Below are 16653 nucleotides of genomic sequence, written 5' to 3'. Positions count from 1 at the left end.
GCAGGGCTCAGCTGCCAGCTTTGCTCTGGGAGCGTGATGTGCTGCTCGAGCTGGCTGGTGGGAGTCAAGGAGTGCCAGCACAGGGTCACCCCCAGACTTTCTGCACTGGGTTTGAAGCCTGAAGCTACTGGCCCTCCCCTGCTGCACTTGGAAGAAGGTTGTGTGCGCTGATGGGTTCAGCTAGCCTGCAGCTTTTCTAGGCATGCATTCTTTTTAATTTTGTTTTGAGTCACAGCAGAGAGCAGAGGTATTGGGATGAAAGGAGCCCTGTGAACCCTTCAGTCCCCCCACGCTGCCTCCCATGGTGGTCTGTATCCATTACCCCCACGATCCCAGACTCCTGTTGGGCACAACTTTGTCCTCCAGTCCTTGTCCCTCAGTCAGGCTGTACACCACCAGCCCCTCCTCCAGCGCTTCCTCTGCATTCTCCTGGTTTTGAATTTGCATGGGGGGTGGCATCACAGGGACCCCTATTTTCACTTAGGAGCTGAGGTTTGAATCGGGAGAGGCAATGCATCTTTTCTGGCCTGTCAATTGGCTTCATCTGACCATGCCTTTCTGCCAGCTTGTGTTTGGAGATAAAAGTGCTAACGCGGTGGTAAATTCTGCAGCGCTTACATCATACCGGACTCGTTACCAGCGAGTTCAACAAGGGCACGAGCCAGCCTGGCAGGAATGAATCACAGCGTGCAAAAAGGAGGCAGGACTAGAGGTATCAGCCCCGGTGGAGAAGAGAGACCTGTTGGTCCTGAGCCTCTTCATCGCAGCGGCGAGGGTGTCTAGAGAGAGCAGGGGAGCCGCCGTGCCCGCGGTGGCTGCGTGGCAGCAGACGTGGTTGCGGTGTGGGAAGCACGAACCCCTTGGGAGGTGGCGTTGGGCTAAGAGGGGCAGGAGGGGCTTGGGGCTGGGCAGGAACATGCTGCTTTTGCAGACTGGCTCTGCGAAACCTCCCGTGCTGGATCCGGCTGTTGTGAACCCACGGGCTGAGATGGTTGCGCGCTCAGGTGCATGAATTCCTGGGTCCCCAGGGAGCTGCAGGTGGGTCGGGGAACATGGTGATGGCTTCTGTGTTAAGTCCCTTTTGATAAGGAAGAAATGAGGTAGAGAGATGCACTTTCTGAAGAAGAGAGACAGTGGTCCTTAAGAAAGCTGGATTGGGATGAAAGAGCAAGGGTGGTGACCTGGCGTAGGTCTCTGAGAGCTCAGGATCCTGCCAGGACCCTCCCCAGGGCTGAGCAGAGCTGAAAGCACCAGCCAGAAACCCACAGCACAGCGAGAGGTGCCGAGCCAAGCCGTTGGCCTGGGTAATCAGAGAGATCCTCCTCCCTCAGCCCAGCCGTGCTGGGGGAAGCAGAGAGCTCCACCGGCACCAGATGGGAGAGCTGGAGGCCAGGGCCAGGCCAGGTGAGGGTGGTGGGAGGAGTGCTGCAGACCGAAAGGGAGACAGAAATGGGTCAAACAAACGAGTAATTAAATAAGCTTGCAGCACTTGATACTCTTGTCCAGATTTGCACGTGCGTGATTAGAATAAGCTTCCTTAGCTATTAAGGTCACTGCAAACGCATTAGAAGGAAAATACAATTGAGTTACTAAAACACACGTTCTCGTGGCAGCAGCCTGTGAGGGGCACTGCCCTGATGCCTCTCCCCCGAGACCTGCTTTCCTCATTTTCCAGACTTTCCTGCCCAAGGCCACGTTCCAGCTTCCCTGGTGATGTTCGTCTGTCTGTGCTGACCCCGAGCTCGCTCCGGCACATCCCTGCCCTGGCATATCCCTGCTCCAGGCAGCAGGTTACACCACAGAGCTGAATCCCATGGGCACAGCTCATATTTACACCAGCAGACGGTCACTAAAACGCTGCCACGTGGCACGGGGGGGGGGTTGGCCTCAGAGATGGAGGAGGTGGGTACTGCAACTATTAGCAGCTGTCATGGACCGGGCATCTAACTGGCAGCCAGTTAGTGTGGAATAAAAACCACCCAGCCAGTTCGCTGGCAGCCGGGCCACCCCCCTGTCTGAAAAGGGTCTGCGTTCTTTCACAAACATTTCATAAACAGTTAATTTCTTCGAACATGAATCAGAAGCACTTGCTGGACTCTGCACTCCAAGGCCAAGCAGAAGTGTTACCGCTGACTTGAAGCATTCCTGACTTGTAAAACAACTCAGCCAATTTTTGCTGGGCTTGTCTTGTTTTCCACTCTCTAAACACTAAAAATCAAGTCTGGTGTCAGTGCAATATTATGCTTTATGCTATGCCAATGCAATGATGTACATTAAATCCCAGCTTGTATTTTATTACTGAATGAATTGTAAGGTTGCTTAAAGACTTTCTTTTGCGTGTGTTTTCCCAAACCTGTTTGTTACTTTTGTTGTACCAAAACATCCATGCAAAGAAATTGCTTTTCCATGAAGGACCCCGAGCCTGGACTTCTGGCCAGGCCTGTCTGTTACCATATAGACCTCCCAAGGTGATAACCTCCTCCGTAACTTCTCCTTTCCCCCCCCAGGTGCCTGTCTTGTGTGAACAGTGCTTTCCGCTGCCACTGGTGCAAGTACCGGAACCTCTGCACCCACGACCCCACCACGTGCTCCTTTCAGGAGGGACGGATCAACGTCTCTGAGGTACCAGACCGGGGTTTCAGTACTCCTGAGCTATTTGCTCTTTGCTTTTCTATGGCACGGTGAGCGTAACCAATGCTTGTGTGAGGCTTTTCAACTTCCCATGGGTCGGGGCTCCTTTCTTGGCTGGCATCAAAAAGTGCAGATACCGCTTTAAAGGAGCGTAGCAAGAAAGTGTCAGTTTAGCAAAAACGATGTGCCTCGACCTGAATGCCAAAGCTGATCCCACTTCTGATATGTGGGTATGCTCAGGTTCAGTAATAAGTGTAATTGCTGTGGTGCTTTCCTTCAGGGGTCTCAACCACTCCTTGAAGACCAGCACATTTCAGCAACTCTGCTTTACATACAAGGCGTGCAGGGATTTGCCTGATGGCAAGCAACAAGTCGGATGCAGAGCTCTTGGTGGGACTTATTCAGTGAGTTGTGTTGGCAGGTCTGAAATCTATGGCAAGAGCCTGACTGTAAACTGATTAAGAACTGATTAACAGCCCCAGACTTTGGAAAAGAGAATCGATTCAGGTTCCAGCACTGTGGATCAGGAGCCATCTCTCTTAGCAGTTAATAAAAGGTGTGGGGCTCAAGTCCAAAAATGCTTTTAACAGTTGGAAGGAGGGAGGCATAGCCCGTCAACAGCTCTGCCAGATCCTCTGTATGTCCCGAGGTGGAGGGATCCGTGGAGGGAAGGAGTTGGTTAGCACGAATTCCTGATCAAAGGTTACCGCTAACCCCTTGGTCTGGGGTTTCTGTACCCGTTGTCTTGTCTGGTTCCCATGCTGCTGCCTGCTTCAGGTTCATCAAGTACAGAGCAGATACAGCCTCTGATGCTGGCAGGGTCCTGGTCTTTGCCCTTACTGCCCCTACACATAGCTTTGTAGCACCTGAAGTGCAGGTCCTAAAGCTGCAAGGGGGAAAAAAAAAAAGGATTAAAAGGTGCTTTGAAAATCCTGAGTGTCTTGGGAAGTGGAAAGGGCAGCAGTGAAGACATATACAAATACTAGGAAAAGAAAGGAGAGTAAGGTTAGTCGACATCAAGATAAACCCTTATCAGTGAGTAATAAAGATGAAGCAGAAGAGATCGGTCAGTAGAGTAAAACACTGAGCCATTAAAAAGAAGTGACTGAAGCTGCAGGCTGCTGCTAAACCACTAGTAAACTTGGAACTTAACTGATGGATCTTTCTGGTTAAAATGCTCCAGGAGGCACACAGATACAAGGCAAGAAACGCTGGCGAGCTGCATGTGTAAATACCTCAGCCGGAGTCTGCAAGAGCCAAGGGGTGGGCAGCGGGAGCAGGCGCTGCCTCCTGCCAGGGGCGAGGAGGGGCCAGGCAGCAGCATCCGAGAGCTGCCCCGTGCCGCAGAGGGAACGGGTGCCCAAGGAGAAGCATCCACCCTGGGGACAAACCGAAAGGTTTCTCAGGCCAGGTCAAAGTCAGGGAACTTCCTTTCAACATAACAAGAGAAAGCAAAAACCTTCGCTTTTCCTTCTCTCGAGTGATGTGGAGTTTTTTCTCCTTCACACTCAAATCATCACTGTATTCCCAGGCTTTACAATTGTAGTTCTTGGTTTTATAGGTCTTCAACCCCATGATCTCAGAAGTGTTTGACAAGTCTCTGGTAAAGTAGGACAACCCCATTATCTCTGTATTTCTCCTGGGAACGCACAGGACTTGCCTGAGATCACACAGAGGGAGCGAGTGGAGGAGTTGGTATCTCTGCCAGTTCCTGCTGGGATCACAGGACTGTCATGTCTCCAAAGAACTTCCTCTGTTGTCTTCATCGTGTAGAGGTTGTTTCTTCCCAGGGGATGTTATGTGATATCTAACACCTTCCTGCTGATTACTTTTGATAAGGGCTGATAATAACGATACAGGTGCTCCACCGTTCATCATGATTTCTCCAGACCCCTCTCAACACACAGGCAAAACCAGCCACCAAAACCTAATTCGTTTGCTTGTTTAAAGCAAATGAATTGCCACTTGGGTACACAGCGCTAACGCCTTTGTTACGGGCATTTCACTCCGGCTAGCACAAGGCGTGAAATAAATGCCCCATAAAGAGTTTCCTCTCTTAAAACAGCTCAGATCACAATGTTCTCATTGATGTATTAGCAAAATGTTTGCGCCTTCCAGCGTCGCTCCCTCCCTAGCAGAGGGCCGGCTGTGTGGCAGCGGTGGCCGTGCCCCCGCCGCGGAGGGAGCAGCGCCGGCGCGCGCTGCCCTACTTTCAGTCCCATGTGCCTCCTCTCGTGTAAGATTTGCACGCGTGTTCACACGGGGTTGGAAATTTTCTTGTACCATTATATTTAATTTAAGAGAAAATATCTCGAATATTCCCTTTTACTCCTGGCCCGTCAGAATTTGTGTCCCAGTGGGATTTGATGTGTAACAAACTCCCTTTGATGCTCCTAGGAGTCATCTGTCTTGAGAAGGGAAAGGAGCTCCAAGTCTCAGCTGCTTTCCAAGGTGATGAGGGAAAGCGTGAGCTGTATACTTGCTCCTTGCAATCTTCTGGTCACATTGATTGAGCTAAATGCTGCCTTTTCGCCCCACTTCCATGAAAATACAGTGGAGAGAACAAGCTTTTTCTGTCCCTCCGCCTGCCCTGTCAGCAGGAATTGTTTGCTCAAATCTAAGGGCAGAGCTCAGCGGCGGGCACGGCTGATGCAGCCTCTGACAATGGGTCGGAGCTTTGTCCTGGGGTAGCGGGTGGCCTGTGCAGCCATCGGTAAGTGATAAGGTGCTAAAGGTAAGTGATAAAGGTGCCCCTTGACGGCCAGATCTCTGCTTTGCCTCACGCTGATATGTTTGCAAAAGTGAAAGTGTGTGCAAGGCCCGTTTGCTTTTCAGTTGTTGGTAGATAAATGCAGAACCCTTCACGGCCTTTAAAGCAGAGCTGTCTTCTAGGACTGAGCTGGCTGTCCTTGATCCCTTCACCCAGTGGGACATGGGGTAAACCCAGCCCTTTTGGGGCCTCTTTTTCCAGGTGGCTAGTTCTCTAGGAGTCAATAATTAGATAAGCAACTCTATTTTCTCAGTCTTTTCTTAGCCCGAGGTGTCATTTGTCCGCAGAAGGTGCCTGCTTAGATACTGCTATCTAAAGAGCAATGGGAAAACAAAGGCCTGGAGCTGGCTTACACCCACAAAGCAGAGCTTCTCCAAGAAGGGGCCTCGTGGGTGTGTAGCACTGATTGTCTCACTTTGCAAAGCTTCAGATCAGGCCTATGATATAATTTTAATGTGTCTGTGGTGGTTGGGTTTGTGTGTGTGTGAGGCTATAAGGTGTCTCTCTCTAAATATATAAAACATGCAGATGAAGAGGAATGTATATAGATAAATGTATTCTTACACCCCATCCCAGTGGAGAGCTAGAACCAAATAAACCCTACTGATTTCCCAGAATGTGGGATCCCATCCCTCTTTGATGTCCACTGTGTGCAGACAATGCCACTTCCGAGTGTGAGATGCTGAATCAGGGGGACAGAGCATTTCAGGTTCTGGGAGTTTAGTGCAGAGCCACATTTCTGCTCTGGTCTGACTCCTTTAAATTCAAATTGTGTTTAGAGCAAAACCTTTGCCCCTGGCCCTGCCCTTGGTTGCAGACTCCTGCCTGATGTGCCTTGAAGGAAATCAAACAAAATCCAACCGTCCTCATATCTGTCCTTACAATCCCCACTGTTGAATGCCTGAATGGGAACTATGATGTGTAGGACATAACTCAGAGCCACATCTAAGTCTAACAAAGTCAGCAAATGGCTTTGCTGGGTCACATCTAACTTCTGGAGAGATGTGTTTGTCTGAAAAAGCACCGCTACTAACAAAGAGTCCAGCTTCAGCAAGATTAACTCATCTTGATTTGAGGAGATTGGATTGAGTTTATTGGCAACACTTTTTTCATCAGTAGATTTATGGTGTGTATAACCTACCGAGTCTGGTGTTTGGAGGGGGAAGGAGCCCTGCAGGAAAGTGTCCCTCAGAGCTGCAGGGGACGGGAGGGAGATATTTCCACCTGTAACTCGGCCGTGTTTGAGGGAATTGCTCCTGTCCTCACCTCTGGTACACAAAGGGTTGTTCACGGGTGAGAAATAGGCTCTCAGGCCTGCTGTGTTTTGCATGGCTGTAAATATCACAGTACTTCATAAATTAATGGCAAGAACCCGGGTCACAGCACGCACATACAGCCCAGAGCTCAGGACAAAAGGGCTTCGGGGTAGGAATTTACCACTGAGAAAAATCTCACCTCAGTTGCCTCAGTTTTCATGTTTGGTTTCCAAGGAGCAAGGTCTGCTCTCCTTTCCAGTTGCAGAAATGAAGAATAATGTGTTTCCATGAGTGACGGGGACCGTAATTTATATCATTGGGAACACAACTGTGAGCCAGGGGTTTACATCCGCGTGCCAGATTCATTTACGTTTATAACTTTAAAATATGTGTAGCAAGATAATATTTGTGGAGGTTTGTTTTCTTTTAAGATGAAAAGTATGAAAACATTATGTTTTCCTCCATTTGGACTAAATCCCGTAGTCAAAAGAAATGCCTGCCATTTCTAGGCAATTTTTTCCAATTAAGAGCGAGATGATTCGACCTACTAAAACTGCTCTGTTAAACACAAATAATAGCCATGGGTGCTCTGTTCTACTCCAGACAGATGCGTATCGTGGATCTTTAAGGTATTTATAGACCTTGGAATCTTTGAGGCTAAAAAGTGTTGGAGAAGCATAAAATGTCTTTGTAAATTGTGTGCGATGATACTTCATACACAGAATATTCCCCAAGAGCCTGTGCCACTCATGCGTCGGAGTCTTGTCTTTCTCCAGCAGATCTTCTGATTTGTGTTTATTCTGGTGTACAGAAGTCAAGAAAGATAATAAGAGGATTCAGCATGTGTTTGTTTAGCAAGAGGAGGCAATAATGGTCTTTCTAATTCACTGCAGGATTTACTTCTCATGAATTAAAAAACAAAGTAAACTGATTATGGAACAAATTGTATATTCCACTGGCTGCAGCCTCCCTTTTATTCTGTATTTTCTGGATGCTCAGCTCTTCCTGGCACTGGCGTGGGGAAGCACCTACAAACCAGGGATGGTCTCGGTATTTGCCACCACGAGGGGACCTTTGCCAGCAGCAGGACTGGTGCTGCCAACCGCCTCCCAGTTCACCACGGAATTCCTGTAAAGTGAATAAGCATTGACGGAGGCATTGCTGAAGCTGCTGATACGGCCCCAACAAAAGAATATTTGTTAGCACTGGCTTTTAGAGCAGGTAGAAGAGGTGGTGAATGGACAAACCGACCTGCCAGGGCTGCTTACGTGTGGCATCACCCCCCTTCAACTCTGTGTGTGCAGCGAGGGACTGCGGTGCCACCACTGCTCACCCACGGGAGACCCCGACCCACCCGCGCAGGCTCCGTGGGAAGGCCTGGGGGTGTACGTCACTGCGGCAGCAATTTAAAAAAAAAAAAAAAAAAATTAAAATTTAAAAAAGACCCCAAAGCCGAGCAAGGAGCCTGGATGGGGAATGGCACAAGGAGGGAGGAGAGGGCTGCCCCCCGCAAGCCCCCGCAGCTTTTGCAGCTTCGCTCACTCATCTGATAAATTCAGCAGCGAGCGCCAGCAGCAGCGTGGCTCCCCACGAGGGCCCTGGGCTTTCAGTAGCGTGACGTCTTCCTAGGTATCGTTCCATCCCAAAATGTATATCCCCTTATTAGTGTGATCACTGTAGCTGTCAGCCAGCACAGAGGGGCTGCCTTTCTCGGTGTTTCCCCGAGTGGCTGCACTCACAGGCTGCGTGCCTTTTTTTAACCAGAATCCCAATGTGACATTTTTCTCCTGCTGAAACCAAAGGAAGAAAAATCTATTATGTCCTACTCATCTCTAATGACGGCAGAACAATTTTTGCTACCAGCATTTTCAGCACTAGAGAGCAGATTTGAAAATGTAAGTCCTCTCCCATGTCTCTAAAGGAAAAAGCTTTTCTTTAACAGTCGCCTCACGAATAGCAGTGGCCGGGAAGGATAATGGTCCATAACATATTCATTATTTTCAGGACTGTGCACTGAGGTTCTCCCACTGGTGAGGTGACTGGAGATTTTTTTGTTTCCAATCATAATGTGATAAAAGATTCTGCAGCTCCAGAATGCCATTCCGCCCAAACACAGGCTTTCCACAGAGCTTGGGACCTTTCTGGAGCGGAGCCATTTGTCTCCTGTTGGTCCTGGATATGACTTTGAGGTTAAATGCAAAACCTTAAACGCAGCCAGATCTGAAGTAGAAGGTGGTAGAGGTGTGTGGTGCATAACGAGGAGGAAGGACCTGGGGTGCAAAGTCAGCTCGGAGGAGCTGGCAGTTGGGTGCAAAATGCCACAAATCTTGAGATTTTGCCGGTGGTAGTGTAAAGGCTGAGCTGGGGGTTGGAGCCGTGACAGCGGGGTCTTGGGGAACCTCAGAGCTGAGCTTCACGGTGGCATTCCCTTCCAGCCTATAAACCTGCTCCGCTCAGAAAAGGGCTTTTCTTTCCTCCCCAGCACAGCCCGCTTTCTGGCTGTTGGAGTTTAAAATCACTCTTGGCTGTTAATCCGTGAAAGTCCCTGTTAGAAATAAAATAAAAAATATATAAGGAAAAATACCACTAAAGAGGTTTATGAGGCAGCAGTTTAAGCTACTGGCTTCTCCCAACTGGGGTAGCATCTGTTTCTCATTTACAACTTGCCTGAGCCAGTAGCGAAACAACATCCCATCGGTCTGGCTGTGAGCTGGAGAGGGAGCGCGGCTTGGCGTGCTTAATGGTCGTTAGTGGGAGATGGGGATTTTCTCCCTGGATACCCAGTCCTGGCGGGGGCCCGGCGGGGATGGCTCTCGTTGCATTGCCAGCCGGATGATTTACTTTAATTGCCAGGCAGGGTGGCAAAGGGCTTGGGATGCCAGTCTGGTATTTGGCAGAGGGAAGGAAGATGTCAGTCCATTTTTTCTAAAACTTCTACTTTAGCTTAGGATTAATCATTTAGTGTCAGATACTTACAGGTACTTAGGTACCTAGTTCCATTAGATCAAAGCAAATTAGAGCTAAACAGAATGTAAATACTTCTGACGGTCAGAGCCTTTGTCTCTGCGTGTTGCAGTTCCCCGTATATAAATTGAGGAAAAACTGTATCTCCCAGTGTGTTATGAAGAGATAACGTTCAGGATGTTGAGATCTTATGGGAGGAATGTCATACGATTACCAGGAACTGATAGGTCTTTTTTTTTTCCACTTCATCTCAGAGTGTCATTTAGACATCTAGTTTGTGCTCGTGGGGAACTGGAGATCTGCTCATCTGTGGAATGATGTTTGCAGGGAAAGTGTCCTTTTACTTTGCATGCAGCATCTTGAATAGCAAAGTCTTGAGCTATTGCAATATTAAAACTTGCTATTAATTTGCAATTTCATTATTTTGGCCAGATAGTGGCAGAAGTGGAAACAAATCACACTTCTCTGTACTTAATGTTTTAATTGCTGTGCTTAGTTTTCAGAATATATAGTTTTGGAGGCAGCAGCATTTTGCTCTTTTCTTTGCTCCTTTATTGCAATCGCACAGATGTTTGAAATATTTCACATGAATTTCAATGGAAAATTTAATAGACTGCTTCCAGTTTTATGATATTTTGTATACTCAAAAATCAGGCTGTTTTCAGGGACTAAGGAACTACCATTACACATTTTTTCACTGCCTCAGGCTGAGAACTCCTGAGCCTTGTTTATAAAATGGCCATCAAGGACAGAGTGCCATTCTTTATTTAATGTCACCTTTATTGAATGCCCTGAGGTCAGTTGTGGAAGCCTTTGGGGTTCAGGAAGGAGGCCGTTACAGCAAAGCTCCCATCCCGCTGGCCTGGCCTCGTACTGCAGGAGGGCTGGCGGTTGTCAGCCGAACTGCACCTGCTGTTGCAGGAGCAGGACTTGTTTAATCTCCTCTTTCATGCAAGAGGCTTCAGATCCTAATCAGGAGCCGCCTGAAGTGAAATTTCTTTGTGCTGTTTTGTCTCAGCCCCCCACTCGCTCTCTTCTCCTCCTCCGGACTCCCACTGAGCAGCCTCTCCCCGCTCCCGGAGCTCAGCATCCCTCACTTTTTCTGGTTGTCTCCCGCAACGCATTTGCTCTGGCCTGGCAGGGTGATTGATAGTACTGTAATATACAGCTCTGGCTGTAATATCGTTCTGAATTTGCATTTAACTCAGAAGAACGTGTTCCTGGAGCAGCCCTCGGTCGCATCCCGGAGGTGCAGGCAGGTTTTCATCCGCAGCAGGAGCCGCTGCTGCTCCCGGTTTGTTTGAATCGCTGAGCTGGGCTGGGGCATCACCCTCCCCCGGCGCGTGGGGCTGGCGGGGTCCCTGCGCAGGCTGGGTTTGCTCTTTGCGGGCTAATGTCAAAGGCTCAGGGTGCCCGAAGGGCCTGTGCCAGGAAGAATTGGAGGCTTAAGGTTTTGAAGCCCAACGGGTGCTGTGGAGAAGGCCGAGAGCCGGTGCCTCAGGTCCCGGGGTTGGTTTGGCACCTCATGGGCTGGCCTTCCTCCTCGCCCGAGGGTCTCCCCGGTGACCACCCAGCGGCAGGAGATCTGCAGGTGCCATCATTTGTTGATAATTTTGCTGTTTTCACTGCGTATGAAGGGATGTGTGGCACTCCGGGCACAGCCCAGCATCCGCCCCACTGGTACATTGTGAGATACAGTTGTGTGCAAATTAATCCCATTTTGTTTCAGTCCTCCCTTCTCTGTGAGAGATCCCTCCTCAGTATTAGCTCCTCAGGTCCAAGGATGGCCACTTTTTTGAAAGCCATAAGACCTTCACAAATGCTGTTTGCTGGAGGAGGCTCGGAGTTTGTTGCACGTGCCAAACCTTTTGCTACGATTCCTAAGAGGAAAGGCCAGTTTTTCAGACTAAACAGAAATCAGGATTAGGGCGCTTAATCCCATCTGTGAAAACCCCATCCCTCCTCTTCTGGATACTGACTGCAACCAAATCCTCCCGTCCTTGGATGTCCCCCGCTCCCCAGAGGCACAGAGCAGGGAAAATCGCTGCTTTAGAGATAGAAAGGGCAGTTCAGGCCCCGCTGCCTTGCCCACCCGGCCGGCGGAGGCACGCACCCACCCAGGCACCCCCCAGCTAAGGGCAAAACGGTGCGAGCAGCAGCGCGGGAGCAGGGCAGCGAGCTGGGTGGGTGTTTCAGAAAGGCCAGAGGTGTCGGAGCATGGCAGGGGGGGAGAGCAGATAGAGCAGAAATCAGCATCGCCTCGGAAATTAATGGCGCACTGGCGTGATTTCACTCGGATAAAGCAGAGCGGAACAGTGCCTGGCAGCGAGAGGGAAAGCGCTTCCCGGGCGGATCGGTCTGGCTCCGGAGCGGCACGCGGCCGAGGGGTGTAAGAAGCGAAACGGGATTAGGAGGCGGCGCTGGGAGCAGCCCATCGCCCTCCTGGAGCAGCGGGGCTCCGGCGGAGCTGGAGCAGCCGATAACGCGCTGCCGCTGCTGCGGGAGGGCAGGGCGAGGGCTTGGGGCTCTGCAGGTAAAACCCACGGCAAGCTCAGAGCGGGGAGGACGCCTTCGATTCATCCCCCGAGTGGCGGTTGTTGCTCCTCCTGCGGCTGCGGTGAGAAAATCAGAGCCGGTCCCAGAGCAAGGGGCCTGAAATGGGGGTTTCTTTCTTTCTGTGCTTAACCTGCAGCTGCGTGGGTGGACAGGGAAGCGGCGGGTCCCGCGCGCTGAAGATGTGCTGGGGCATCAGCCCTGCCGCTGCAGCAGGCGAGCTGAGACCGGGGCAGACCTGCCGTAACCTCCCGCTCTGTTTTATTGCCCCCCAGGACTGTCCCCAGCTCTTCCCCACAGAGGAGATCCTGATCCCAGTGGGAGAGGTGAAACCCATCACCTTGAAGGCGAGAAACCTGCCCCAGCCCCAGTCCGGCCAGCGCGGGTACGAGTGTGTCCTCAGCATCCAGGGCGTGATCCACCGCGTGCCCGCCCTGCGCTTCAACAGCTCCAGCGTCCAGTGCCAGAACAGCTCGGTGAGGGACCGGGAGGGGAACGGGGCAAAAAGGTGCCCCAAATGGGTGTCAGCTCCGAATAGAAGGGGATGGGCTCAGCCACGGGGAGAGTGAAACATCCTGGAGTCAAACTAATCCTGAATTCCAGGTGGGAACCTGCCGTGGGCGAACGATGTGTTTCATTATAGTGCCAGCCAGGAGAAGATCCTTTATCTGGCTTCTGCCTGTCTGACTGTGGGGGGTCAGCGAGGGGAAGGGGAGGAGGAGGAGGAGGGAGTGCAGGGAAGGTGTTAAGGCAGGCTAATTCACACGGGGGAGATAAGGCAAATCACAGACCCCTTATCAGGAGCTGTCGAATTCCAGGTCACAGGAGCTGGATGAATACAGTAATGCTGAAAAGCAGCGTGGTGCAGGGAAGGAGGGGGAAAGGAAAACTGCCAGGGGAGAGAGCACAGCGCTGCAGAGAGAGGGAAATTATCTGAATGATGCTGCTGGAGAAGCGGACAGGGGGGGATAGCTCTCTTCTGTGGGATGGGGCTTAGCCCTGCCAAGGGACCTAGCAGGATTTTACCCCAGAAAGCCCAAGTCACTGTGGCAGGTACTCAGGGCTGCAGCAAGACGCGTGGCAAATGCAGGCCACCCGCCGAGCCGAGGGTCAGACACGGCACGTGGAGCACGGGCAGGGAAGAGCTTGGCCCTTCCCCTCCTTGTCGTGCATCTGAAGAGGTCCGTGGGCAAACAGGGCAAGTTCAGTTTGTTTTAGGCAGCAGAACAGGGTCTACTTTAATATTCAGTGCAGATGGTCTTAAATTGTTAATGAAGTTTTGAATTTTTAAAAATTTCACTGGATATTTATATATCACTGGCCATCTTTGGGCCTTGCAGCTCAGTGGATAATAAATGTATTAATACTATATAGTACTTTCCCTGTCCAAGGCGATTTATAAACATTAGAGAAGCACTTTTATTCCTGTTAGGCTAGCAGAAAGTGGTAAGTAGAAAATGTAAGGGCAATTCTGTACTCACAGCTCTATCACTTGTAAAGAAGATCTTGTTTCACACCAACTTAGTAAAACCCAGGCAAGGTGAGTCCGTACAACCAAATGTAAATTAAAACTGTACAACTATTGCACAGGAACAGTCAAAGCAGTCTGCTTTGGTTTAACCACCACTCCCTCATCCCAAAGAGGATGGCAATGTTTGCTCACCTTTTTAAGTCTTTCTAGCCGCTCTTGGTTGACTAGGGCATCAGAATGAGGCCTCATTGGTGCTAGTTGAGATAATGGGAATTTCAGAATGCACTGGGAATTCATCTAAAGCATCCAGATTCACTCAGCCATGGCCCCCAGGTTGTCCATGAGAAGGTGAATAATTCAAGCCGGAGCTATCCTAGACTAGGCTGAAGCAGAGACTGGGAAAGGACCTCTCTACACCATCTATTTTTTTCTCAGCGGTTGCCTGTTTCATCAGGCAAAGCTGTGCAGGTTGATTTTTAAGCTCCCAGTCACACTAGGGTGCATGGTGACTCTATGAGAAGATAGCCTGAAGGCAGCAGTCCTTCCAGTCTGATTAACCGGAGGGGCTGTATTGATAAGCTAGAGACTGAGTGACAAGAGCAACCACTGTGAGTGGAATAATTAATCTGTTACCTCTCACAAGGACTAGATCTGATTTAATTATCTGTTCCTGGTGAGGAGGAGGGAGTCAAAGCAGGACCCTGGTGATGAAGTGTAGAAACGTGGTGGCTCAGACATCCGCACCTGTTTTCAAGGAGAGGATAATCACAGTTTCTTTTAAAACATCTTCTTTTCCTTGTCAGTGTCTCTGATACATCCTCCCAAGCATTTCATTCTCGATCTTCTCCTCAGTATCTCTATGATGGGATGGACATCAGCAACTTGGCAGTGGACTTTGCTGTGGTTTGGAACGGGAACTTTGTTATCGACAACCCGGAGGATCTGAAAGGTAACGTCTGCTTGAGTTGCCCTTCAAGCCGGGGGAGGGCGGGCGGTGACGGGGGCTGGGGGGCGGCTGTTGGGGCAGAGCTGCCACCACGGCGGCTGCAGGCAGAGGTGTGGTCCTGGCGGATCCCACGCTGGATGGGAGCGTCTCACCCTGCTCCACTGGTAGCGATGCTCGCTGAGCACGGCTGACGCAGCCTGAGCTTGGGAAACGCCATGGGTGGGTGTGTCGTGGCCCCCCCCCCCCCCCCCCCCCGGTTGCGGCTCGCTGAGCCAAAACTCAGCCCCTGCCTTTGCCGCTCAGTCCACGGGCCGCTGCAGTCCGTATGAGCACGGCAGTTCTGGGCTCCGTCCTGAGCGCCCGTCCCCTCTTCCCCGCAGTGCACCTCTACAAGTGCGCGGCCCAGCGCGAGAGCTGCGGGCTCTGCCTCAAAGCCGACCCCAAGTTCGAGTGCGGCTGGTGCAGCGGCGAGGCCAAGTGCACGCTGCGGCCCCACTGCAGCCCCCCCTCCGCCCAGCCCTGGCTCGACTGGTCCAGCAGGAACGTCAAGTGCTCCAACCCTCGCATCACCGAGGTAAGGGCGCGCGTCGCCGGCCCCTGCCCCGCGCGGGTTTGCCTCTGGCTCCCTCCCAGCCAAAAAACCCGCCGCGCTCCACCCGGCGCCGAAGACCAGGGAGCGAAATGCCCTGCCGCTTTTTTGCAGCGTTGACGTGCAGATCCACCCGCACGCGGCCAGGCTGTGCTGGGCTGGCGCTCGCCGGCGCTGCTACCAGCACGGGGGTGACCGCTATGGACTGTTGCAAGAATGCTAATTGAACTAGGGATCTAATTAGCCTGTAGTTGATGTTAGCGTTCAGACCACTGAGGGATGCAAAATGTCTCCCAGGGGCATTTTTACCAGTAAAACTGCACTTGGTCTGTTAACGTTACTATTAAGAGTGACACTCGTATCAGGTGGGAATGAAAGAAGATTTTGGTTTCTCGCTTAATTAACTCCCCCCCCAAAATCCTCCCTCGCACTGAGCATGTGTCCGTGCTGCAGAAGGTGGAGGGCATGGCTGTAAAACAGCGGTGGATCCAAGTAGCCTGTTGCAGAGATGCTCGTAGCAGGGCCTCTCTGCACACAAAGTTCTGCCAGCTGCATGAGGACCCCAGTAGATGTGGAAGTTTCCTCTTAACTCAGATTAGTTTCTACACCAGCTTAGCGAGCCGGGCTCATGCTCAGACCCCCTGGGAGGAAGGCAGCAGCCTCCTTTTTGTGGAGGAGGGGGAGAAACCGCCGAGGCTGGTGGTGCGGTGTCAGGGCTGGGGCTGACTGGAGGAGGATGTTGCTGAGGAGGGTCCGTCCGTCCCGCGGGGACCTTACCAGGCCTTTGCTATTTCTTTCTCAGACCTTCTGCCCAGCAACATTATAGCTTTGATGGGCAGGTATTTCTCTTATGCGGTGTTTTGTGAACTGCAGAGTGGAGCTCGTGAGGCTGCAGCGCGGGGGTGGTGGTGCCAATGCTGCAGAGATGGGAAAGTGTTAAGAAATGTTGAGAGTGTGTCCTTTCCTTGTTTGGTGGGTTGGTTTGTTCGGCAAGTCATAGCCACCTTTGCAGAGAGATAAAATGAGCCTTAAAGGCTTGCCTGGACATTCACCTTGTCCTGCTAGTAGTCAGAAACCAAATTTTTCTTACCCAAGTGCTGCTCTGCTTGCACAAGGTTACGCTACAAGATGCAAGAAGCAAAACAACCTCCGCCTGAGATTTTCTTCGCCATGAACCATTCAGACAGTTGTAACACTGAAGAAGTCTCAGATTTATTTATTTCCCCCTCCTTGAGATAAGCAGAGAAGAGGAACACTCTGCTCCAGCCACCAAGTGACTTGCATCTGAGCACTGCCAGGCTGGCTCTCGCGGCTGGCCGCGGGGATGGCGCTGCCACCGCGTGTTTTATCACTGTCCAACTTGAAAGCAATACTTCTGGTCTCTGTCCAAGGAGAAAAGAGCAGCTTTGCTGTTACAGATTTCTTGTCTCTGTAACCAGGTCTGTGTCTCAGCCTTCAAAGCGGGAAGCTCGG

At 51.1% G+C, this 16653-nt stretch overlaps 1 protein-coding gene across 3 annotated transcripts in view; it reads left to right on the top strand.

Annotated features, from left to right (window-relative positions):
• PLXNA2 (plexin A2) overlaps positions 1-16653 on the top strand; it is a 179378-nt gene that overhangs the window by 112018 nt on the left and 50707 nt on the right. For all 3 annotated transcript variants that reach the window (XM_042799981.1, XM_042799980.1, XM_042799979.1), the window contains exons 9-12: positions 2508-2622; positions 12450-12650; positions 14498-14594; positions 14972-15165. In XM_042799981.1, the coding sequence (XP_042655915.1) occupies positions 2508-2622; positions 12450-12650; positions 14498-14594; positions 14972-15165 (607 nt within the window). The remainder of the gene's footprint in view (positions 1-2507; positions 2623-12449; positions 12651-14497; positions 14595-14971; positions 15166-16653) is intronic.

The sequence above is a fragment of the Tyto alba genome, unplaced genomic scaffold (assembly GCF_018691265.1).
Source record: "Tyto alba isolate M040663 unplaced genomic scaffold, T.alba_DEE_v4.0 Super-Scaffold_30, whole genome shotgun sequence".
Lineage (NCBI taxonomy): Eukaryota > Metazoa > Chordata > Aves > Strigiformes > Tytonidae > Tyto > Tyto alba.
Note: the sequence above shows the minus strand (reverse complement) of the source record. Positions and strands in the feature narration are given on the sequence as shown.